The sequence below is a fragment of the Syngnathus acus genome, chromosome 1, assembly GCF_901709675.1.
Source record: "Syngnathus acus chromosome 1, fSynAcu1.2, whole genome shotgun sequence".
Classification (NCBI taxonomy): domain Eukaryota; kingdom Metazoa; phylum Chordata; class Actinopteri; order Syngnathiformes; family Syngnathidae; genus Syngnathus; species Syngnathus acus.
In genome coordinates this window covers 2,430,312-2,455,795 of record NC_051087.1, presented here as the reverse complement: position 1 = coordinate 2,455,795, position 25,484 = coordinate 2,430,312, and the positions used below count along the sequence as shown (strand labels likewise).

At 41.9% G+C, this 25,484-nt stretch overlaps 1 protein-coding gene and 6 long non-coding RNA genes across 10 annotated transcripts in view; 6 read left to right on the top strand and 1 right to left on the bottom strand.

Moving 5' to 3' along the window:
• The window catches only part of inpp4b (inositol polyphosphate-4-phosphatase type II B), a 78,124-nt gene that overhangs the window by 43,215 nt on the left and 9,425 nt on the right, over positions 1-25,484 (bottom strand). Inside the window, 1 exon segment of the mRNA XM_037256796.1 lies at positions 18,517-18,633. Within this exon segment, the coding sequence (XP_037112691.1) occupies positions 18,517-18,633 (117 nt within the window).
• Positions 3,556-4,796, top strand: LOC119132617. The gene is made up of 3 exons (XR_005099921.1): positions 3,556-3,664; positions 4,232-4,330; positions 4,603-4,796. It is a non-coding gene; the product is annotated as an uncharacterized LOC119132617 (long non-coding RNA).
• LOC119132666 lies at positions 5,823-6,132 on the top strand. The gene is made up of 2 exons (XR_005099925.1): positions 5,823-5,954; positions 6,046-6,132. It is a non-coding gene; the product is annotated as an uncharacterized LOC119132666 (long non-coding RNA).
• LOC119132777 lies at positions 7,358-8,220 on the top strand. The gene is made up of 3 exons (XR_005099942.1): positions 7,358-7,498; positions 7,651-7,749; positions 8,027-8,220. It is a non-coding gene; the product is annotated as an uncharacterized LOC119132777 (long non-coding RNA).
• LOC119132719 lies at positions 9,248-9,524 on the top strand. Its single transcript, XR_005099931.1, has 2 exons — positions 9,248-9,379; positions 9,471-9,524. It is a non-coding gene; the product is annotated as an uncharacterized LOC119132719 (long non-coding RNA).
• LOC119132451 lies at positions 10,787-24,553 on the top strand. 3 transcript variants are annotated; one of them, XR_005099885.1, is made up of 4 exons: positions 10,787-10,917; positions 11,203-11,305; positions 15,342-15,352; positions 24,368-24,553. It is a non-coding gene; the product is annotated as an uncharacterized LOC119132451 (long non-coding RNA). The 3 variants fall into 3 exon arrangements; XR_005099889.1 differs by lacking the exons at positions 15,342-15,352; positions 24,368-24,553 and adding an exon at positions 11,572-11,765 and having other exon boundaries at positions 11,203-11,301; XR_005099893.1 differs by lacking the exons at positions 15,342-15,352; positions 24,368-24,553 and adding an exon at positions 11,572-11,765.
• Positions 19,547-24,038, top strand: LOC119132546. Of its 2 annotated transcripts, none has more exons than XR_005099911.1 (2): positions 19,547-19,680; positions 23,988-24,038. It is a non-coding gene; the product is annotated as an uncharacterized LOC119132546 (long non-coding RNA). The 2 variants fall into 2 exon arrangements; XR_005099906.1 differs by lacking the exon at positions 23,988-24,038 and adding an exon at positions 19,858-19,908 and having other exon boundaries at positions 19,550-19,680.

The window sequence follows — 25,484 nt, the reverse complement described above, 5'->3', positions numbered from 1 at the left end:
AAAAATATCTCACATGAACACAAGCCTTGAAAGCATTCTCCTCTTCATTATGTTTATTGCTTGGGTTCCCGCAAAACCGCAAACCAGCACTGGATGAAAGTGCAAAACACATGTTAACCATTTTAAAAAGAACTCCAAAGAGTCGTGGCGTATTATTTGGCTGGCTTTTTCTTTTAGTGGATAACTCTGAAATGGGAAAGAAAGAAAAAAAAAAAGCATACAGTACTTAGAGTACTAGCGATATTTCAGTGACCCAAAAAAAAAATCTTTCTGGTGAGTGGAGAGGTTGTTCCAGCCATCAGGAAGTGTCAGATGCTCAGGCTATTGTGAGCACGTGTGCGTTGTGATGGCTGAGCAGCCAAGCGCTATCCTGGCACAGCTCAAAAATGGATGAACCAAAAATCACATGACCCACATTTGGGTATAAACTGGATTTGGATGACATGTTTTGGAATAGAACTTTTCTGACCCACCTTGTACATCTCCTGCTTGAAACTGGTGATTCCATTTTATTTATTTTTTTGAGCCGTCTGTCATTGTTCGATAGCCATAGAGGGAGGATTCAGATTGCAATTCCGTGTCTTTATATAACCGCGAGGTGATGCTGGCTCCCCCCCCCCGAGGCTTTGAGTCTCTCTCTCTCACACACGTGCACACAGTAATGGTACGATAATATGCCTGCTCATGCTTGAAGTGCTTGATAGCTCTCTTCTTAAAAAAAAAAAGAAAAGTCCACAGGAGCCTACGAAAGTAAACAGCTCGGATCAAACCAACTCCCGGCTGCCTTTGAAGAGTGGGAGACAATTACAGAGATCAATGGTGCAGCTCAGGGCTGGTTAACAGCCCCAACAGCCGGCGATTGATGCCCTATGCCTACGAGGAGAGAGCGACTCGTCTTTGCCTGGCGAGGTGCTGAACGTGCACGCCGGCCCGCCGCGCCGAGCTCGGCCCCCAAGCCTCGAGCACACCAAAGCGATAAATAACCATCGGCTAGCTAGAGCGAAAAGTCTCCGGTCGGATGGGATCAAGCTCTTTTAGACTTCGCCTTGGGTTGCGTTACAAAATAGCAGCAAGAAAAGGATTTTTATGAAAACCAATAGCCCGCCACTTCAATTTGACTGCTCATGAGGTGCATTCAATGACCATCGACAAAAGAAAATGAAAAAGAACCTCCGGCAACAAATGGAAACGAACACCACCGCCAACAGTTCACGCAAAGCGCCGAAGCACTACTTTCATTGCATTGCTGTGAGCACAAACAGCTAATGAGTTTTTCAGCCAATTAGAGAATAAATCAAAATAAAAAAATAGATAAATAAATTGGAAAATTAAAAAATAAATAAATAACTACATACATAAATAAATACCGTTTTTTTCCGTGTATAATGCGCAAAATGTAACTAATTTATTGTCCTAAAATCTGGGGTGCGCATTATACATGGGTACAAATTTTAAATTTTATTTTTTTTTTTTAAGAAAATCATGGTACAACAAAACCAACAACAGGACTGACCGACAATAGTGTGTTTGTACTGTGCTCTGGTCATTTCGTCAAAGAAGGGATAATAGTCCTCTTCTCTTCTTGACTGACAATGAATGTGATAGTTTAATACAATCAGCAAATAACAAAATGCGTATTACAGGTAATATTTTATTTCACAACACTTTGCCTTGTTCCTTTCGTCTCTGCTGTTCACTTCAAACACGCTCCATACGAACGCAATGCTCTCGTATCAGACGCTTGCTCGATCACCTGCTCGTTTGCTGTCACAATGTACCCTACACAAATCCGAAACATTTGTTGCGGCTCTGAGTCACGACGAGGGGCAAGTTTTGGTTTCCAAGGGTGTTTTTATTCCTCTTCAACGTCTCTCCCATACAGAGCCGCCTTTTTCACATGTCCGCACGTCACTTTCCTCTCTTTTCATCTGATCGCGGTGGTGCCTTTATGGGCAGTCGGAGAAATCAACGCCAACAAAAAAAAATACATCCAGCCTAGTTAAGACCATACCAAAGACTATAAAAATGGGACCCATTGCCTCCCTGCGTGTGTGACGATCATTGGGACTTAAAAAAAAAAATAAATAAATAAATAAATTGGGTGCGTATTATACACGGGTACAGGCTTTTTTCCAGCATCAACATGCCATTTTTAGGGTGCGTATTATACATGGGGGCGCATTATACACGGAAAAAAACGGTAGTATAAATCCATAAATGTACAATACAACTATAAAAACTACCAAACTGGCTGAAAGAGCAAGGTCGAGCATAATGGATGGTCGTGTAAATATAGTAAATAATGCTGTTTTCTCAGTATTTCTCTTCCCTTCAAATAGTTGCTCTTACTGCGCGGGCGTTCCGCTGCCTTCCCTGTGGGATGCCCATAAAGCGATGTTGGCTTTATACAGCGGCTGTAATGTCAGACCACCTTGACGGCGTAAACAAATTGCAAAGGGAGCGTGCGTGTCTTGCCATCAGCTTTTTTGGGGGTTTTTTGCACGCCGACCGTATTTAACGAAAGCAGCCTTGCGGCCGTCGGTTGCGACGCCCACGCAAGAAAAGAGACTTTGGAGGCCAACTGCGCTTTCTGACACAGCTGGTGTTCACATACACTAGCGCTGTCGGTGTGCGCTAATGAGTCTCAAAGATGCTATATTTTTTCCTAGCCGACAAGCAAAACTAAAATGAAATTGGTCTTTTTGGGGTCTTGATTAACAGGAGCATTATGACTTATTTTCAAACACAAATTATCGAGTGATCTTTGTCGAGGTAATGTGACCTTTTAATACACGGAATAAAACTTTTGGATGTATTGAATTTGAACATGTCAATTGTAAAGGTGTTCATTTCAGTATTATTAATTATTGGTTGGGGGCAAATGACAAGTACATATTTGCAAAGAAGGCAGGGCATCGCCCTCGGCTATACAAAAACATTGATTGATGTCACTCCAAGTTTTTGGAAAATGTTTACAGCCCTGCTCATGACTTCAGTCATTTGAATAATGATGAGAATTATTAAGGCACAAAAGTGTCAAGTCTGTAAACACCAAGGGCAAATGTCAGCTACATGTTTGCTCAGAGGGCAGAGAATTGGGCCTAAGGAAGGTGGCGAGGTGCTATCGGCGCTCAACAAATGCACAAGATGCGAGAATGGCGAGGGCAATGAGCGCAGGGCTCAACATATCTACTGCGAGGTGAAAGAGCACGACTCGTTATTGCCCGGAACAGCGGCGAGGTCCTAACTGGAGACAGCGGCACGGAAGAAATGACGGAAGTAGAATTTTCTTGAATAGTGTAACTCCGTCATCATAATCGTTTGGGCAGTCGATGGGTACATATTTGCTAAGACGGCAGATAATTGCTTATAAGTAAATTCCTCATTAAAGCGGCGGTCAGGATCATGTCCTTAGGTCAAGTGCCAAGCTGAACAGTTGCCATTTTGATTACTTAATAACTAACTGGCATGCAAGTTGATATTACAATGTGCAAATAAGAGCAGCTCTCAGCTATCATTTCTAGCTATAAAAGATGACTTTTCATCGAGGTAGTCATTGAGTGGAAGGAACGTGACCTGACGAGTCGACAACAGGCTACTATGATGAACAACGCAATCAAGCTGTTGATCTTGGCTTTTGCGGTCGCCATGCTGATCACAACTGGTGAGTGTCATTTTATTTCTTTATTTGAAGATATTTCATATGTCTATTTAGTGAAGAACAACACTTCAAAAAAATGGCTAGATATATCCATCCATTTTCTATACCGCTTTGTCCCCACGGGGGTCGCGAGACACCCTGAACCGGTTGCCAGCCAATCGCAGGGCACACAGAGACGAACAACCAGACTGCTCAATCGGCCTACCAAGCATGTTTTTGCGATGTGGGAGGAAACCGGAGTGCCCGGAGAAAACCCGCGCAGGCACGGGGAGAACATGCAAACTCCACACAGGTGGAATCAAATCCGCACCCTCCTAACTGTGAGGCGGACGTGCTAACCAGTGCACCATGAGCTGCCCTTTTAATTTATATTTTTAATATATTTTTATTTTAATTATATATATATATCTATATATATATCTATATCTCTCTCTCTCTCTATATATATATATATATATATCGATATCGATCGATATCGATCGATCGATATCAATATCTATCGATCGATATAGATCGATATATAAAATTAAAATTTGTCTCCTTTCCACCACATCACCCACCCTTCCTCAGGTGACGCTCTGACATGCGATTTCTGTGTGTCTATTTTTGGACCGTGTCTTTACCAAACCGAAACATGTCAACCAGGCCAAGTCTGCAAAAACGTACCATGTGAGTATCTGTATGGTTTCATATTTTTTTCATTTTAGAGGGGTCTTTGCAATTGTCCAAAAAGAATCATATTTATTAGTTTTCCTGTGAGAGTGATTCTTGCAGCCCAATTTCTTAAAGTATAAATATTCGTCACAAAACCACTTACAAACTAAAAGCTTTCCTTGTACTGAGTTTAGAATTTTCCAACACACACTTTTTGAAGAACTGTAAATACAACTCACTGCTTCCACTCAAAAGAATAATCACATGTTATGTTTTCTGTCTTCAAGTCATCGTAGGCCAGCGCTGTGCGAATCCGTGAATGTGACGACAGACAAACCCCCAATGCAAAATGTCCCAAACTGGACTTCTGCGACATGGAAGGATTTGTGGGGGTTGAAGATCCAACCTATCTTCTTGGTAGTTTAGTTGAGAAGCATTCAAAAATGTTGAAAAAAATAAATAAAAAGTGATCATCAAATGATGACTTTGCTCTTGCATTGTGTTGAACAATTTACCTATCTTGTTGACAGAGGCCGAAAGCAATCTCAAAATTCAACTCTAAAAGACCGAGGTGATTGTTTTGATCGATTGATATTTTCTGGGATTTGGCCTGAGGAGAGACGTCCATGTGACTTTTGGTAACCATTAACAACTGTCTCGTTCAAAGCGCAATTAAAGCTGCCATCGGTGGCCCCGGTTCATTAATTGCGGACTCCGCACCGAGTCTCTCGTCTTCCCTCGGAGTCGTACGCACTTCTCACAGGTGTCCCGCAGGGTTGGATGCACGGTCCACCTTTGTTTGTATGAAAAGTTATGACAACAAAATGACCCTAACGATAACACCTTTGCCCATTTCAATGCTGACCACAGAATTGCAGTCTCATCAAAGGAGACTGAAACCAGTCTTTAATTTATTAATTATTGGTTGGGGGCAAATGACATGTACATATGTGCAAAGAAGGCAGGGCATCGCCCTCGGCTATACAAAAACATTGATTGATGTCACTCCAAGTTTTTGGAAAAAGTTTACAGCCCTGCTCATGACTTTAGTCGTTTGCATAATGATTAGAATTATTTTGGCACAAACGTGTCAAATCTGTAAACACGAAGAGCAAATAAGAGCAAATGTCAGCTACGTGTTTGCTCAGAGGGCAGAGAATTGGGCCTAAGGAAGGTGGCGAGGTGCTATCAGCGCTCAACAAATGCACAAGAGGCAGGAATGGTGAGAGCAACGAGCGCAGGGATGAACCGGCGCAATATATCGAACAGCGGCGTGTCCTAATTGAAGACAGCGGAGTTTCTTGAATAGTTTAACTCTCCATCATCATAATTTTTTGGGCAGGTGAAGGGTACATATTTGCTAAGAGGGCAGATAAACGTCCTTAGGTCAAGTGCCAAACTGAACATTTGCCATTGTGATTATTTAATAATTCATACTAATCCTGTAACTGGCACGATGTTACCATGTGCAGATAAGAGCCTCTCTCAGCTATCATTTCTAGCGATAAAAGACGCCTTTTCGTCTAGGTAGTTGAGCGGAAGGAACGTAAACCGAGGAGTTGACGAAAGGCTACGACAATGAACAACGCAATCAAGTTGTTGATCTTGGCTTTTGCTGTCACCATGCTGATCACAGCTGGTGAGTGGTTATCCATCCATCCATCATTTCTATACCGCACATTTGAATTTAATTTAACTCATCTCCTTTAACACCCACCATCCTTCCTCAGGTGACGCTCTGACATGCACGAGATGTTTGCCCATACGTGGAGAGTGTATTCCACGACCTGAAACATGTCAACCAGCCCAAGTCTGCAGAGTACTACGACGTGAGTATTTGTATGGTTTCATATTTTTCCATTTTAGAAGGGACTTCGCAATTGCCAAAAAAGAATCGTTTTTTTCTGTAAGAGTGATTCCTGCAGCCCGATCTCTTAGACTATTAATATCCGTCACAAAACCAAAGCATAAAGCCTTTCCTTTTACTGAGTTTTTTAATTTTGCAACACAAACTTTTTGAACAACTATAAATAAAACTCACTGTTTCCATTCAAAAGAATAATCACATGTGTTTTCTCTGTCTTAAAGTCTTTAGAGGCCAGACCTGTGTGAATCCATGAATGTGACAACCCCACCCAACGCAAAATGTCCCAAAATGGACTTCTGCGGCATGGAAGGATTTGTGGGGGTTGAAGATCCAACCTATCGTCTTGGTAGTTTAGTTGAAAAGCATTCAAAAATGTTGAAAAAAATAAATAAAAAGTGATCATCAAATGATGACTTTGCTCTTGCATTGTGTGTTGAAAATAAAATTTTTGGATGTATTGAATTTGAACATGTCAATTGTAAAAGTGTTCATTTCAATATTATTAATTATTGGTTGGGGGCAAATGACAAGTACATATTTGCAAAGAAGGCAGGGCATCGCCCTCGGCTATACAAAAACATTGATTGATGTCACTCCAAGTTTTTGGAAAATGTTTACAGCCCTGCTCATGACTTCAGTCATTTGAATAATGATGAGAATTATTAAGGCACAAAAGTGTCAAGTCTGTAAACACCAAGGGCAAATAAGAGCAAATGTCAGCTACATGTTTGCTCAGAGGGCAGAGAATTGGGCCTAAGGAAGGTGGCGAGGTGCTATCGGCGCTCAACAAATGCACAAGATGCGAGAATGGCGAGGGCAATGAGCGCAGGGCTCAACATATCTACTGCGAGGTGAAAGAGCACGACTCGTTATTGCCCGGAACAGCGGCGAGGTCCTAACTGGAGACAGCGGCACGGAAGAAATGACGGAAGTAGAATTTTCTTGAATAGTGTAACTCCGTCATCATAATCGTTTGGCCAGACGATGGGTACATATTTGCTAAGAGGGCAGATAATTGCTTATAAGTAAATTCCTCATTAAAGCGGCGGTCAGGATCATGTTCTTAGGTCAAGTGCCAAGCTGAACAGTTGCCATTCTGATTACTTAATAACTAACTGGCATGCAAGTTGATATTACAATGTGCAAATAAGAGCAGCTCTCAGCTATCATTTCTAGCTATAAAAGATGACTTTTCATCTAGGTAGTCATTGAGTGGAAGGAACGTGACCTGACGAGTCGACAACAGGCTACTATGATGAACAACGCAATCAAGCTGTTGATCTTGGCTTTTGCTGTCGCCATGCTGATCACAACTGGTGAGTGTCATTTTATTTCTTTATTTGAAGATATTTCATATGTCTATTTAGTGAAGAACAACACAAAAAATGGCTTTATTTTAATTATATATATATAAATAAAATTAAAATGTGTCTCCTTTCCACCACACCACCCTCCCTTCCTTCCTCAGGTGACGCTGTGACATGCACAGGCTGTATGCCCTTTTTTCGACCGTGTATTCCACGCCCCAAAACATGTCCAGCAGGCCAAGTCTGCAGAGACGTATCATGTGAGTATCTGTATGGTTTCATATTTTTTTCATTTTAGAGGGGACTTTGCAATTGTCCAAAAAGAATCATATTTATTAGTTTTTCTGGAAGAGTGATTCTTGCAGCCCGATTTCTTAAAGTATATATAATATCCGTCACAAAACCACTTACAAACTAAAAGCTTTCCCTGGACTGAGTTTAGAATTTTCCAACACACACTTTTTGAAGAACTGTAAATACAACTCACTGCTTCCACTCAAAAGAATAATCACATGTTGTGTTTTCTCTGTCTTCAAGGGGACATAGGCCAGCGCTGTGCGGATCCGTGAATGTGACGACAGACAAACCCCCAATGCAAAATGTCCCAAAATGGACTTCTGCGACTTGGAAGGATTTGTGGGGGTTGAAGATCCAACCTATCTTCTTGGTAGTTTAGTTGAGAAGCATTCAAAAATGTTGAAAAAAATAAATAAAAAGTGATCATCAAATGATGACTTTGCTCTTGCATTGTGTTGAACAATTTACCTATCTTGTTGACAGAGGCCGAAAGCAATCTCAAAATTCAACTCTAAAAGACCGAGGTGATTGTTTTGATCGATTGATATTTTCTGGGATTTGGCCTGAGGAGAGACGTCCATGTGACTTTTGGTAACCATTAACAACTGTCTCGTTCAAAGCGCAATTAAAGCTGCCATCGGTGGCCCCGGTTCATCAATTGCGGACTCCGCACCGAGTCTCTCGTCTTCCCTCGGAGTCGTACGCACTTCTCACAGGTGTCCCGCAGGGTTGGATGCACGGTCCACCTTTGTTTGTATGAAAAGTTAGGACAACAAAATGACCCTAACGATAACACCTTTGCCCATTTCAATGCTGACCACAGAATTGCAGTCTCATCAAAGGAGACTGAAACCAGTCTTTAATTTATTAATTATTGGTTGGGGGCAAATGACAAGTACATATGTGCAAAGAAGGCAGGGCATCGCCCTCGGCTATACAAAAACATTGATTGATGTCACTCCAAGTTTTTGGAAAAAGTTTACAGCCCTGCTCATGACTTTAGTCGTTTGCATAATGATTAGAATTATTTTGGCACAAACGTGTCAAATCTGTAAACACGAAGAGCAAATAAGAGCAAATGTCAGCTACGTGTTTGCTCAGAGGGCAGAGAATTGGGCCTAAGGAAGGTGGCGAGGTGCTATCAGCGCTCAACAAATGCACAAGAGGCAGGAATGGTGAGAGCAACGAGCGCAGGGATGAACCGGCGCAATATATCGAACAGCGGCGTGTCCTAATTGAAGACAGCGGAGTTTTCTTGAATAGTTTAACTCTCCATCATCATAATTTTTTGGGCAGGTGAAGGGTACATATTTGCTAAGAGGGCAGATAAACGTCCTTAGGTCAAGTGCCAAACTGAACATTTGCCATTGTGATTATTTAATAATTCATACTAATCCTGTAACTGGCACGATGTTACCATGTGCAGATAAGAGCCTCTCTCAGCTATCATTTCTAGCGATAAAAGACGCCTTTTCGTCTAGGTAGTTGAGCGGAAGGAACGTAAACCGAGGAGTTGACGAAAGGCTACGACAATGAACAACGCAATCAAGTTGTTGATCTTGGCTTTTGCTGTCACCATGCTGATCACAGCTGGTGAGTGGTTATCCATCCATCCATCATTTCTATACCGCACATTTGAATTTAATTTAACTCATCTCCTTTAACACCCACCATCCTTCCTCAGGTGACGCTCTGACATGCACGAGATGTTTGCCCATACGTGGAGAGTGTATTCCACGACCTGAACCATGTCAACCAGCCCAAGTCTGCAGAGTCCTACGACGTGAGTATTTGTATGGTTTAATATTTTTCCATTTTAGAGGGGACTTCGCAATTGCCAAAAAAGAATCGTTTTTTTCTGTAAGAGTGATTCCTGCAGCCCGATCTCTTAGACTATTAATATCCGTCACAAAACCAAAGCATAAAGCCTTTCCTTTTACTGAGTTTTTTAATTTTGCAACACAAACTTTTTGAACAACTATAAATAAAACTCACTGTTTCCATTCAAAAGAATAATCACATGTGTTTTCTCTGTCTTAAAGTCTTTAGAGGCCAGACCTGTGTGAATCCATGAATGTGACAACCCCACCCAACGCAAAATGTCCCAAAATGGACTTCTGCGGCATGGAAGGATTTGTGGGGGTTGAAGATCCAACCTATCGTCTTGGTAGTTGAGTTGAAAAGCATTCAAAAATGTTGAAAAAAATAGATAAAAAGTGATCATCAAATGATGACTTTGCTCTTGCATTGTGTGTTGAAAATAAAATTTTTGGATTTATTGAATTTGAACATGTCAATTGTAAAAGTGTTCATTTCAATATTATTAATTATTGGTTGGGGGCAAATGACAAGTACATATTTGCAAAGAAGGCAGGGCATCGCCTTCGGCTATACAAAAACATTGATTGATGTCACTCCAAGTTTTTGGAAAAGGTTTACAGCCCTGCTCATGACTTCAGTCATTTGAATAATGATGAGAATTATTAAGGCACAAAAGTGTCAAGTCTGTAAACACCAAGGGCAAATAAGAGCAAATGTCAGCTACGTGTTTGCTCAGAGGGCAGAGAATTGGGCCTAAGGAAGGTGGCAAGGTGCTATCGGCGCTCAACAAATGCACAAGAAGCGAGAATGGCGAGGGCAATGAGCGCAGGGCTCAACATATCTACTGCGAGGTGAAAGAGCACGACTCGTTATTGCCCGGAACAGCGGCGAGGCCCTAACTGGCGACAGCGGCACGGAAGAAATGACGGAAGTAGAATTTTCTTGACTAGTGTAACTCTGTCATCATAATCGTTTGGGCAGTCGATGGGTATCTACGTATTTGCTAAGAGGGCAGATAATTGCTTATAAGTAAATTGCTCATTAAAGGATCATGTCCTTAGGTCAAGTGCCAAGCTGAACAGTTGCCATTCTGATTACTTAATAACTAACTGGAATGCAAGTTGATATTACAATGTGCAAATAGGAGCAGCTCTCAGCTATCATTTCTAGCTATAAAAGATGACTTTTCATCTAGGTAGTCATTGAGTGGAAGGAACGTGAACTGACGAGTCGACAACAGGCTACTACGATGAACAACGCAATCAAGCTGTTGATCTTGGCTTTTGCTGTCGCCATGCTGATCACAACTGGTGAGTGTCATTTTATTTCTTTATTTGAAGATATTTCATATGTCTATTTAGTGAAGAACAACACAAAAATGGCTTTATTTTAGATAGATAGATAGATAGATAGATAGATAGATAGATAGATAGATAGATAGATAGATAGATAGATAGATAGATAGATAGATAGATAGATAGATAGATAGATAGATAGATAGATAGATAGATAGATAGATAGATAGATAGATAGATAGATAGATAGATATAAATAAAATTTGTCTCCTTTCCACCACACCACCCTCCCTTCCTCAGGTGACGCTCTGACATGCACAGGCTGTTATCCCGTTGTTGGACCGTGTACTCCACGCCCCGTAACATGTGCAGCAGGCCAAGTCTGCAAAATCGTACCATGTGAGTATCTGTATGGTTTCATATTTTTTTTCATTTTAGAGGGGTCTTTGCAATTGTCCAAAAAGAATCATATTTATTAGTTTTTCTGTAAGAGTGATTCTTGCAGCCTGATTTCTTAAAGTATAAATATCCGTCACAAAACCACTTGCAAACTAAAAGCTTTCCTTGTACTGAGTTTAGAATTTTCCAACACACACTTTTTGAAGAACTGTAAATACAACTCACTGCTTCCACTCAAAAGAATAATCACATGTGTTTTCTGTCTTCAAGTCGCCTTCGGCCAGATCTGTGCGAATCCGTGAATGTGACGACAGACAAACCCCCAATGCAAAATGTCCCAAAATGGACTTCTGCGACTTGGAAGGATTTGTGGGGGTTGAAGATCCAACCTATCGTCTTGGTAGTTTAGTTGAGAAGCATTAAAAAATGTTAAAAAAAATAAATAAAAAATGATCATCAAATGATGACTTTGCTCTTGCATTGTGTTGAACAATTTACCTATCTTGTTGACAGAGGCCGAAAGCAATCTCAAAATTCAACTCTAAAAGACCGAGGTGATTGTTTTGATCGATTGATATTTTCTGGGATTTGGCCTGAGTAGAGACGTCCATGTGACTTTTGGTAACCATTAACAACTGTCTCGTTCAAAGCGCAATTAAAGCTGCCATCGGTGGCCCCGGTTCATCAATTGCGGACTCCGCACAGAGTCTCTCGTCTTCCCTCGGAGTCGTTCGCACTTCTCACAGGTGTCCCGCAGGGTTGGATGCACGGTCCACCTTTGTTTGTATGAAAAGTTAGGACAACAAAATGACCCTAACGATAACACCTTTGCCCATTTCAATGCTGACCACAGAATTGCAGTCTCATCAAAGGAGACTGAAACCAGTCTTGTGACTGATCCTCAATTGGGCGCATGCTAATAAATATAAATAGGTGTGTAAATATGATGAGTGAATAAGAGCAGCTAATATAAAAGACAACACTTATGAGTAAAATGATCATTGAGTGGCGGCAGTCTTACGGGACTTTTTTGAAGCGTAAATCTCCATCATAATTATTTGGACGGATGATGAGTACATATTTACATGCATAAATACACGGGTACATATTTGCTAAGAGGGCAGAGAATTGCTTTCAAGTCAAACTGTTCATTAAAGCCGCATGATCTTCGTCATTTGCAACTTGTTTCAAATCATTTTGGCACAAACTTGGATGAGTGTAAACACGAAGAGCAAATAAGAATGTAAAACCTCTATCTTCCTTCTTTCCGGCTATATTGCTTCACTAGAAAAACCGACTCTACGTCAAGGTGGTCATTGAGGGGCAGGAACGTGAACTGACGAGTCGACGAAAGGCTACTACGATGCACAACGCAATCAAGTGGTTGGTCCTGGCTTTTGCTGTCGCCATGCTGATCACAGCCAATAAGTCGTACGATTAAAATGGGAATTCCACAAGAATGAAGCTGTACGATTTCAGTTTGTCTCGCGTTTTCTCATTTTATGTGGGACTTTGAAATGATCAAAAAAAAAGAATCCTATTGATTACAGATTTTTTTCAAAACCACTCACAAACTCAATTTCCAAATTATCGCCACTCTCCTTACTATACACAGTTTTTTTTCATCCGTGCGTGACTGAGGATTGACATCCAGCAGTCACGCCATCTGTCTCTGATTGGTTGTTTTTTCACAGATGTGGTGGTTTCTTGCACATTCAAGCTACAACCACCGCAGTTAGCGAGCTTTAAGAGTCACATGATCACATGTCGTCTTTTCTCGGTCTTCCAGTTACTGGCCTGGTGTGCTCGTACGACTGAATGTGACAGCAGACAAACCCCCAAAGCAAAGTGCCCCATAATGGACTTCTGCGACAATCCTTCAATAAGAGCATGGAAGGATTTGTGGGGGGTTGAAGATTCAACCTATCTTCTTCGTAGTTGGGAAGCATTAAAAAATGTTGAAAAAAAATAATGATCTTCAAATGACTTTGGGTATTCATCACGAGTTCACATCAGTTCGTGAGCTTCAGAAAATTTCGAAAAACAGGTACACTTATAATTTTGGAGTTGTTCCAGGCAACATTGTTGTCATTTGCTACAGAATTTAATGACTCAATGGCGCTCTATTGGCTACGCAGACAATAAGGGTGGAGGGTCTTCTCTCGGACCCGTAAGCAATCCTCACAGGTGTCCCGCAGGGCTCAATGCTCTATCCATCTTTATTTAAATGAAAAGTCATACCAACAAAATGGTCCATGCTAACTAATAGGGATGCACCGAAATAAAAATTCTTGGCCGAAACCGAAAACCAAAAATGAGGAAACCAAGGCCGAAAACCGAAAACCGAAACACCGAAAGAAATGATTATGTCAGTTATTAAAACCACAGCATTTATGGCTACATGTGTACTAACCTCACTAAAATCAAGGCATTGCAATAAACCAGTTACAAAAGTATGAGAATATTTATTTAGCACTGACATTACAACAATGCACAATATAAATGAAAATTCAAAAATAAAATAAAAATAAAATGTTTAACTTGACCCCACTCGTGTACATTAAATAATAATTTACAGGCTTATAACTGACTGGCCTGCTGAAAGACTGTAAAATTAAATATGTTCTCTTATAAAAACACAAAGTGCATAAGTCAAGTGCCTTTTACATTTTGTTCTGTGTGTACAACATAAAAGTGTATCAAAACAATGGTTACCATAGCCTTTATCAACAACAAATCCACCAAGAATTGTGGATGCACAAACTTAACTTGCCTTTTCAAAAACGTCCGCCACAGACGGAGTGGGCGTGCTCAGTGTCAGTTTCCTTTTCTGTGTCGCCTTCTTCTCATATTCAGAATGGCGATCGGGATGTTTGGATTTCAGGTGATGAATTAAACCCGACGTGGAGAAACTTTTTGCAGATTGAAATTTCAGCATTGCATGTTTTGCAAATCGCTATCCGTGGGTCTTTCTCTGAGCTAGTGAAATCAGTCCACACCGCAGACATGCTGGCTCTTATCCCGTTTTCCCGCGTGCTGGCTGCGCTGTTTGCTCACGTCATCACAAGTTTCGGCCGTGTTGTTTCGGTGATTTAGGTCTTTCGGCCAAAAACCGAAAATGCACTTTTGGGTCATTTTCGGCCGAAATTTTCGGTGGCCGAATTTTCGGTGCATCCCTACTAACTAATCATTTGAATGCTGACTACGGAATCTATTAAAATCATTTGAGTAGACGAATGAGAACATGCTAAAAAGAAATGAAGCTAAACGTGTCAAATCTGTAAATACGTTGTGTAAACAAGCGCAGCGAATATAAGAGAGAACACTTTCAGCCAAGTGATCATTGAGCGGAAGAAGCCTCAAGGGACAAGTCAACGACAAGCTACCGTGGTGAACGACGCAATGAAGTGGTTGCTCTTGGCTTTCAGCGTCGCCGTGCTGCTCACCGCCAGTGAGTGTCATATCAAGAGTACAAAGCTTTGACTTGAACTTCTCAGAGAGGAAATGCTTATTTAATTCCAAAATCCTATAATTAGGTTTTTTTCGACTTTTTGGTAGCATATAATTAGAATGTGTTAAACAGAGGGATGTAAGTTGAGATAGTTTGGGCAACCGAATGAATTCAACTTGTAACCAGCACAAAGTTGCTGACAGCTGGCATGTTCTTGAATTCGTGTGATTAGCTATGGAAAATACGCGCACACGTCAGAACAAACGGCCTCGGCACTTTCCGCTCGTCTCTCAAAGGAAAGGATTAAACTGCAGAAAGCCACAGGAAGCTGAGCAGAAAGGGGGGATTTTCCTCAACCGCTTTTCTTTCTTCATAAAAAAAATACATCATAATAATATTAGGGGGGGGGGGGGTTACTTTTCAAGAGAAAGCGATTACAGTCAACCCAAGCGTCTAATTCAGCCATGAGCCACTAATTCATTTGGTTGGTAATCTCTTTCAGCGGGGGCGGGGCTTTTGGATATTTGATTATTTATTGATTTAATGTATGTATTTATTGATGTATTTATTTTTGAAGTGGACATTTTAGTGTCTTCGGAGGTTGGGTCCAGGTCAATAAATAGTTAAGCCCCTCCCCCCTGGCGTGATACACAAGCCACTCCTGCCACACTGACATTCATCCAAGAACAAGGCGCCGTCCGTCGGTGCCAAAAAGTGTCAAGCCGCCGCCGCCGCCCTTTCTCACGTCAGCGTTATTGACAGGCCGGGATTAACCGACGCTGCGATTTCCATACTTCAGCAGTTTATAATTGGGAACTCCGGAGCAGCGGTGGCCCGATCAAACGGATTTGCTACTCCCACCTTGAAAACAAGGCAGAGGAAAACGTGAAGACTCACATCTATCACTTACAAGGCTAAAACACCTCTTGAGAGATTCTGTTTTTGTGGATGTTTATTTACTCAAAAAAAAAGAGGAATATAATAATGTAAGCATAATTGGACAGGAAATTTTGACTTGGCAAGATATCTTCATGTTGTGAAGTTTGCAACTACCTTGTAACATTTTTGCTTATGTGGTGGAAAACTACAAGATACACAAGTAGAATCTTTCTTTCTTTACACAAGTATCTCTACTTCAAGGTGAGGCTATTTTTCCACTTCTGTCGCCGCGCAACAACCGAGTCGGAGAGCTTGGGCTGCACCCGAAAGGTCGGCCGGCGCCGGCTCGAGCCCCTCCCGGGTCGCAAAAAAAGAAAAAGCTTGATGGAAAGCGCCGCGGTTCTGCATGGATGACGCTCTTGACAAGAGTGAGAGCAGCGAGAGAGAAATGGCCCCCAAAGCTCGGCGGCGTGAAATATAGGGATTATTTTAAAATGACGGGGCTAATACGGGGCTAAGGGAAAAAATAAATCTATCCAGCGGTGCGAGAGCCAGGTGTTTAAGAGTCGGGGATCTCGACAGTACTTTTAGGGAAGTTGTTGAAAGAACCGTACTTACCTTGAATTGTGTTTAGTTCTACTGAGCAAGGTGGCCTTCATCGTTAACAATTGTTGTGAAAGAATAACGGAACTCATTTTTATAGTCGTATTTATTTATTTATTTGCTATGTATGTATTTATTTTTATTATATTTTCCATCATTTAACAAGTGATATTTCATATTATATTTGCAATATTATAATATAGATACAGTATTATATTGATACAATATTTAAAAACATTTTAATAGTCGTATTTCATTATTTATGTACTATGTATGTAATTATTTTTATTTTATTTTAAATAATTAAACGTGATATTTCATATTATATTTACAATATTATAATAATATATATACAGTATTATATTGATACAATATTTAAAAAATAAAATAATTAAATATTTATAATGACAATAAAGTCAATTCTGACTTACGCTAGCAGTTATTATAAGCCTCGTTTTGGGAGGACGAATTGTCATTGGACCTCCCGGCACTAACCTGCGAGGAACCTGAGCGCAGGAAATAAGAAAACGAGCGCGTCCACAAACGTGGAGTCATTTAGCCTGCCGCTAAATGTAGAAGAGCCTCCGGTGGGGACTGACAAGGGCGGATAAGACGTGCACTCAGGAAGGAGGTGGAGAAACAACGGAGGCTGGATGCGGCGCCGAGCTCACATGGGTGTTGTTGCGCATGAATATTCAATGGCACCTAAGAATACACCATCGTGCTCTTGTTATGAAGCCAATTCAGCTAAAGGAGGCGGGAGCTAGCTACTCGCGCGCACGCTAATATAATCATTGCGGTAGACAGGTAAACAACTGGGCACATCAATAAACAGCAGATGGCTGGACGTAACGCAGACATATGCTTGGCACTTGGCAGATGTACTTTTTTATTTTAATAGTTGCCACAATTCCGTCACTGTTATTCAACAGGAGCACATTTTAACGGTCTGTTGGCCATTTTGTTTTGCTTATCATGTAATGAAAAATGGACACGCTCCAACAGTAGTACTCGCTCGGATGGGCATGTGGATTTCTTTTTTTTTTTTAAATATATCTATATATAAACGTACGAGGCATGTAAAGCATAGCGCCATCTGCTTGTAATATAAAATACATGTGCACAAGTTGCCATTTTTTCGTTTCAGACTACGACTGCAAAAAAATGCACAAATGTGTTCCATGAGGCCTAACGGTGATTCATTCCGCTCTGCGGTCCTCTAATGGAGTCCTTACTCACCATAAAGCTTATGAATGTTTCATTGTGACTTATGGCAAATGAAGATTTTGGCGCCTGGGGATGGACGGAGATGCTCCATTTTTATCGGGAACGCTCGCAACGTCTGTCGGAAAACGTGCGAATACGAAGTCCCGGCCGACCCTTGAAGGCTTTCCGCTCTTGTACTTTTTGACATTGCCACTGACGTGTCCCGGCTGATGTCCTCCGGGGGAGGCGCATCCTTTTCAAAACGCAAGGCAAGGGGTCTCAAAGTGACTCGTATGAATTATGGAAGTCATGACTCGCGACCTTTTTAAACCTTTGAATCTGTCGGATGCATTCCGACGTGATGCAATTGGACGCAAGAAAAAGACAAAACATGTGAGAGCTATTGTTTGGAATAATAAAGATGGAAGTGTCCTGTCACCTTACATCATATATTGGAAAACGAGAAGTGGGGGCTTAAATAGTGTAGATATCAAAAGTCTACACACCCCGACTCAAATTGAAAGACAAAACATTTGATACCATTAATGTGACCAATAGTATGTATCCTCAGTTTAAAGAGGGGAGATAATCGAGATAATGTGGTTGCATAAGTGTGCACACCCCTACTCAAATCGAAAGAGACAAAACATTTTATACCATTAATGTGACCGATAATATGTATCCTAAGCTCAGAGAGGGGAGATAACAGAGGTAATGTGGTTGCATAAGTGTGCACACCCACTTAGAATTGGGGATTTGGCTGTGTTGGAAATGAACCAATCACATTCCAACTCACGTGAATAGAAGTCAATGCCGTGATTGAGAAAATATGTTTCGGATAACATTGCTCCACTTACCTGTACATTCACTACATCACAAGATGATGACAGAACATTGCACATATTCATCAATTACGATTTGGGTCATGATGTAATCATCGCCCCAACATACTGACACATAAATAAAAATGGTACCATCCCATTATTTTCCCCGCTTGTTCCATTTTTATGCCCATGCTGCCCCACTTCATCACTTTCAACTCCGCCAGTCAATAACAAACATAAGAGTTTACTTACGGCTTCCTGGCACTTGTCTTTTACATCATACACTGTCAGCTTGACGAACGTTTCTGGGGTGGCGGGACAGTCCGAGGGGAAGGTCACCCCGGTTAAAAAGCACGGGTCCTTGTTTGCCTGTCACAACAAAAACACAACGTGGGTGACAATTCCGCATGCACGACCGCGCGCCCCCCTCGAGCGCAACATGCTGATGAACAGGCAGGAAGCCAAACGGGAGCCACACAACGAGCGGGAGCCTTTTGGCAGGAGGAGCGAGCCAACAGCTGGGATCAGTCGTTCCTCAACAGAAGGAGATAGAGACGTTCCCGGGGGGGGGCGTTGGTTTGGGTTTGGTGATCTAACCCCCCAATTCCAACCCTTAATGCTGAGTGCCAAGCAGGGAGGCAATGGGTCCCATTTTTATAGTCTTTGGTATGACCCGGCCAGGGTTTGAACCCACAACCTTCCAGTCTCAGGGCGGAGACTCTACCACTAGGCCACTGAGCTGGTGGCCTAGTGATGAGAATTATTAAGGCACAAAAGTGTCAAGCCTGTAAACACCAAGGGCAAATAAGAGCAAATGTCAGCTACATGTTTGCTCAGAGGGTGGAGAATTGGGCCTAAGGAAGGTGGCGAGGTGCTATCGGCGCTCAACAAATGCACAAGATGCGAGAATGGCGAGGGCAATGAGCGCAGGGCTCAACATATCTACTGCGAGGTGAAAGAGCACAACTCGTTATTGCCCGGAACAGCGGCGAGGCCGACCGTGTCCTAACTGGAGACAGCGGCACGGAAGAAATGACGGAAGTAGAATTTTCTTGACTAGTGTAACTCCGTCATCATAATCGTTTGGGCAGTCGATGGGTACATATTTGCTAAGAGGGCAGATAATTGCTTATAGGTAAATTCCTCATTAAAGGATCATGTCCTTAGGTCAAGTGCCAAGCTGAACAGTTGCCATTCTGATTACTTAATAACTAACTGGCATGCAAGTTGATATTACAATGTGCAAATAAGAGCAGCTCTCAGCTATCATTTCTAGCTATAAAAGATGACTTTTCATCTAGGTAGTCATTGAGTGGAAGGAACGTGAACTGACGAGTCGACAACAGGCTACTACGATGAACAACGCAATCAAGCTGTTGATCTTGGCTTTTGCTGTCGCCATGCTGATCACAACTGGTGAGTGTCATTTTATTTCTTTATTTGAAGATATTTCATATGTCTATTTAGTGAAGAACAACACAAAAATGGCTTTATTTTAGATAGATAGATAGATAGATAGATAGATAGATAGATAGATAGATAGATAGAAATAAAATTTGTCTCCTTTCCACCACACCACCCTCCCTTCCTCAGGTGACGCTCTGACATGCACAGGCTGTTATCCCGTTGTTGGACCGTGTACTCCAATCCCCGTAACATGTGCACAAGGCCAAGTCTGCAAAATCGTACCATGTGAGTATGTGTATGGTTTGATATTTTTTTCATTTTAGAGGGGTCTTTGCAATTGTCCAAAAAGAATCATATTTATTAGTTTTTCTGTAAGAGTGATTCTTGCAGCCTGATTTCTTAAAGTATAAATATCCGTCACAAAACCACTTGCAAACTAAAAGCTTTCCTTGTACTGAGTTTAGAATTTTCCAACACACACTTTTTGAAGAACTGTAAATACAACTCACTGCTTCCACTCAAAAGAATAATCACATGTGTTTTCTGTCTTCAAGTCGCCTTCGGCCAGATCTGTGGGAGTCCGTGAATGTGACGACAGACAAACCCCCAATGCAAAATGTCCCAAAATGGACTTCTGCGACTTGGAAGGATTTGTGGGGGTTGAAGATCCAACCTATCGTCTTGGTAGTTTAGTTGAGAAGCATTAAAAAATGTTAAAAAAAATAAATAAAAAATGATCATCAAATGATGACTTTGCTCTTGCATTGTGTTGAACAATTTACCTATCTTGTTGACAGAGGCCGAAAGCAATCTCAAAATTCAACTCTAAAAGACCGAGGTGATTGTTTTGATCGATTGATATTTTCTGGGATTTGGCCTGAGTAGAGACGTCCATGTGACTTTTGGTAACCATTAACAACGAGCGGGAGCCTTTTGGCAGGAGGAGCGAGCCAACAGCTGGGATCAGTCGTTCCTCAACAGAAGGAGATAGAGACGTTCCCGAGGGGGGGGCCTCCGAGGGGCGCTGGCATGGACGCCAGGAAGCAAAATGTTGACAAGTACATTGCTACGCCGGAGCCAAAGCATCCACGGCGTTTGGTCTTTAAACGCACCGCGGGGCTCAAACACTGGACATCATCTCTTTGACAGCTGTTTGGATATTAATGTGTGTGTGTGTGTGGGGGGGGGGTAATTTTGGAACACTCCGCCAAATAGAATATTTTAAAACTGATGTTTAAAAAAAACAATAACAATAACTCCTGGCCCAGTGTCGATATAAATTGCAACAGATGTTCTTTTTCTAACACTTGGTTAGCTATTCGTGGCTGATCGGACTATTTTAATCATGGAAATGAACAGAAAGATTTGTGATGACAAATAAATCATCCACACCACACACACACACAGACAAATGAACATTTATAAGCAAAAATAAAACTGCTGTCCCAGTGTGGATTTGAATTACAGCAGAAAGTGAAGGCGTTTTTTTTTTTTTTTCTGGTTTAGCCATTTTGAATCTATTTGACTAATTCAAAGCACTTTAGTGTTTACATTTGAGCTTCCTCTTCCGCCGGGCGTCTCCGGCCGGCGATCCTCTCGGGATGTTTCTTTACTAATGACTCACATTTAAACAGACTGGCGGACAAATCCGTAGAAAGTCTGGTCACACCCTTGAATGTAAAAATGAAATGCAAAAGTTGGCTGACACATTTGAGATGGTGTGCCATCGGGACGTAACACCAAGTGTGTGTTGGTACTTGACCTTGCGGCGAGCACTTGGCTCAACACCCTCGCATTTGGAAGCCGTTCAACTGTTTGTCGTCGTACATCAACAACGGCGAGAAGCAGCCGAGGCCCGCCTTGACATTTATGTGAACATTTCCATTTATTTGCTCAATCCCCCTCGGATGGCGCGAGAGGTGACGTTCAAATACTTTCGGACAACTTTTAATGGATTCATTCGTGGCCTCGGGAGCCCAAGCAAGTTTTTACGGAAATTGATTTACTAGCTTTCATGCGTGTTATTAATGATAGCCGCCACATTGCACAATACATAGGCACAGTACAAATTGGCAACTCTCAGCACAACAACAACACACACACACACACACACACACACACACACAGACCGTCAGAATCTGGCACCCTCAATAGATCCCATTCAAGCTTACCAGCATGCTTGGGAGACTCGGCCGGGTGCGACTCTCCTTAGTGGTGCTGATGGACTGAGATGAGCTCAAGTGCTAACTCCGACAGACGCACACACAAACGCTAACATACACACACGCTCGCACCCGATGCTTTTTGGCCATTTAAGGTCAGAGACCTCTGCGGAATGGCCAATTTGGGCTATTTAGAGTGTGTGTGTTTATATGTTTGTGTGTGTGTGTGTGTTCGATAATTATGAGAGGCCAAGGGAGGGACTAAAACGGTTGTGCGCGCACACACACACACACACACACACACACACATATATATATACAAGGGAGAGGGCAAGGCATGAAAGGCCAGTTTATCTCCTGGCCTGATGTCAAATCTTTTCCCCTTTCCTGTGGTGTGCAAATGTGATTTTCCCGCAGACGTATTAGCGGGCTCGCTGGCAGCACTTCCCGACACTAATGCATTCTCGGTTATGCAATGCGGCCGGCGAAGAGTGTGTGTGCGTGTAAAATGCAGGAAATTGATGCAAATGTGCAAAAAGCTAACAAGGGTGAGTACAAGCGGATCAAATAGAAATGTTACACTTTGGGGCTGGTGAGCACTTTGACATTTGAGATATATTACATTTCCATTACAAAGTGCTTCAGAGAAAACACTGACACGGAGACGTGCTTTGCATAGATGAAAGCCGACTTCTGATTTGACATAATTCAAGAAAGAAATGCCTAATTGTAACTGTAAAATAGGAAATAAAACTTGTTTGTAAACGCCACCAGACTCATCAGTACGGCACTGATATTTGTCATTCTAAGCAAAGAATACTCGTGACGTGAGTATTTTCGCCAGTGACTTCAGACTTACCTGAAAGTTGAAGTCTTGACTTAGTTCTGATTTGCTCATATCTAAGTGTAACTGAACCCCCCACCCCTTTAAACAGCTGCAACAAAAGAACATTCATACCCCCCCCCCCCAACTAAGTCGATTAAACCCCTGTTAGGTTCCCATTTGACCGAGCCCAGCCTGGTGATAAATGGATAAGACACCTGGCACGTTCCATCATTCATCTTCCAAATGAAAGCTTCAATAAGAGCAAATGTCAGCTACATGTTTGCTCAGAGGGCAGAGAATTGGGCCTAAGGAAGGTGGCGAGGTGCTATCGGCGCTCAACAAATGCACAAGATGCGAGAATGGCGAGGGCAATGAGCGCAGGGCTCAACATATCTACTGCGAGGTGAAAGAGCACGACTCGTTATTGCCCGGAACAGCGGCGAGGTCCTAGCTGGAGACCGCGGCACGGAAGAAATGACGGAAGTAGAATTTTCTTGAATAGTGTAACTCCGTCATCATAATCGTTTGGCCAGACGATGGGTACATATTTGCTAAGAGGGCAGATAATTGCTTATAAGTAAATTCCTCATTAAAGCGGCGGTCAGGATCATGTTCTTAGGTCAAGTGCCAAGCTGAACAGTTGCCATTCTGATTACTTAATAACTAACTGGCATGCAAGTTGATATTACAATGTGCAAATAAGAGCAGCTCTCAGCTATCATTTCTAGCTATAAAAGATGACTTTTCATCTAGGTAGTCATTGAGTGGAAGGAACGTGACCTGACGAGTCGACAACAGGCTACTATGATGAACAACGCAATCAAGCTGTTGATCTTGGCTTTTGCTGTCGCCATGCTGATCACAACTGGTGAGTGTCATTTTATTTCTTTATTTGAAGATATTTCATATGTCTATTTAGTGAAGAACAACACTTCAAAAAATTGGCTAGATATATCCATCCATTTTCTATACCGCTTTGTCCCCACGGGGGTCGCGGGACACCCTGAACCGGTTGCCAGCCAATCGCAGGGCACACAGAAACGAACAACCAGACTGCTCAATCGGCCTACCAAGCATGTTTTTGGGATGTGGGAGGAAACCGGAGTGCCCGGAGAAAACCCGCGCAGGCACGGGGAGAACATGCAAACTCCACACAGGTGGAATCGAATCCGCACCCTCCTAACTGTGAGGCGGACGTGCTAACCAGTGCACCACGAGCTGCCCTTTTAATTTATATTTTTATTTCAATTATATATATATATATATATCTATATATAAATAAAATTAAAATTTGTCTCCTTTCCACCACACCACCCTCCCTGCCTCAGGTGATGCTCTGACATGCACAAGCTGTTTGCCCTTTGGTAGACGGTGTCTTCTACACACCGAAACATGTCAACCAGGCCAAGTCTGCAGAGACGATTTAGGTGAGTATCTGTATGGTTTCACATTTTTTTCATTTTCGAGGGGACTTTGCAATTGTCCAAAAAGAATCATATTTATTAGTTTTTCTGTAAGAGTGATTCTTGCAGCCCGATTTCTTAAAGTATAAATATCCGTCACAAAACCACTCAAACTAAAAGCTTTCCTTGTACTGAGTTTAGAATTTTCCAACACACACTTTTTGAAGAACTGTAAATACAACTCACTGCTTCCACTCAAAAGAATAATCACATGTTGTGTTTTCTCTGTCTTCAAGGGGACATAGGCCAGCGCTGTGCGGATCCGTGAATGTGACGACAGACAAACCCCCAATGCAAAATGTCCCAAAATGGACTTCTGCGACATGGAAGGATTTGTGGGGGTTGAAGATCCAACCTATCGTCTTGGTAGTTGAGTTGAGAAGCATTAAAAAATGTTGAAAAAAATAAATAAAAAGTGATCATCAAATGATGACTTTGCTCTTGCGTTGAACAATTTACCTATCTTGTTGACAGAGGCCGAAAGCAATCTCAAAATTCAACTCTAAAAGACCGAGGTGATTGTTTTGATCGATTGATATTTTCTGGGATTTGGCCTGAGTAGAGACGTCCATGTGACTTTTGGTAACCATTAACAACTGTCTCGTTCAAAGCGCAATTAAAGCTGCCATCGGTGGCCCCAGTTCATCAATTGCGGACTCCGCACAGAGTCTCTCGTCTTCCCTCGGAGTCGTACGCACTTCTCACAGGTGTCCCGCAGGGTTGGATGCACGGTCCACCTTTGTTTGTATGAAAAGTTAGGACAACAAAATGACCCTAACGATAACACCTTTGCCCATTTCAATGCTGACCACAGAATTGCCGTCTCATCAAAGGAGACTGAAACCAGTCTTGTGACTGATCCTCAATTGGGCGCACGCTAATAAATATAAATAGGTGTGTAAATATGATGAGTGAATAAGAGCAGCTAATATAAAAGACAACACTTATGAGTAAAATGATCATTGAGTGGCGGCAGTCTTACGGGACTTTTTTGAAGCGTAAATCTCCGTCAGAATTATTTGGACGGCTGATGAGTACATATTTACATGCATAAATACACAGGTACATATTTGCTAAGAGGGCAGAGAATTGCAAGTCAAACTGTTCATTAAAGCCGCATGATCTTTGTCATTTGCAACTTGTTTCAAATCATTTTGGCACAAACTTGGATGAGTGTAAACACGAAGTGCAAATAAGAATGTAAAACCTCGATCTTCCTTCTTTCCGGCTATATTGCTTCACTATAAAAGACGACTCTCTGTCAAGGTGGTCATTGAGGGGCAGGAACGTGAACTGAAGAGTCGACGAAAGGCTACTACGATGCACAACGCAACTGTCGCCATTCTGATCACAGCCAATAAG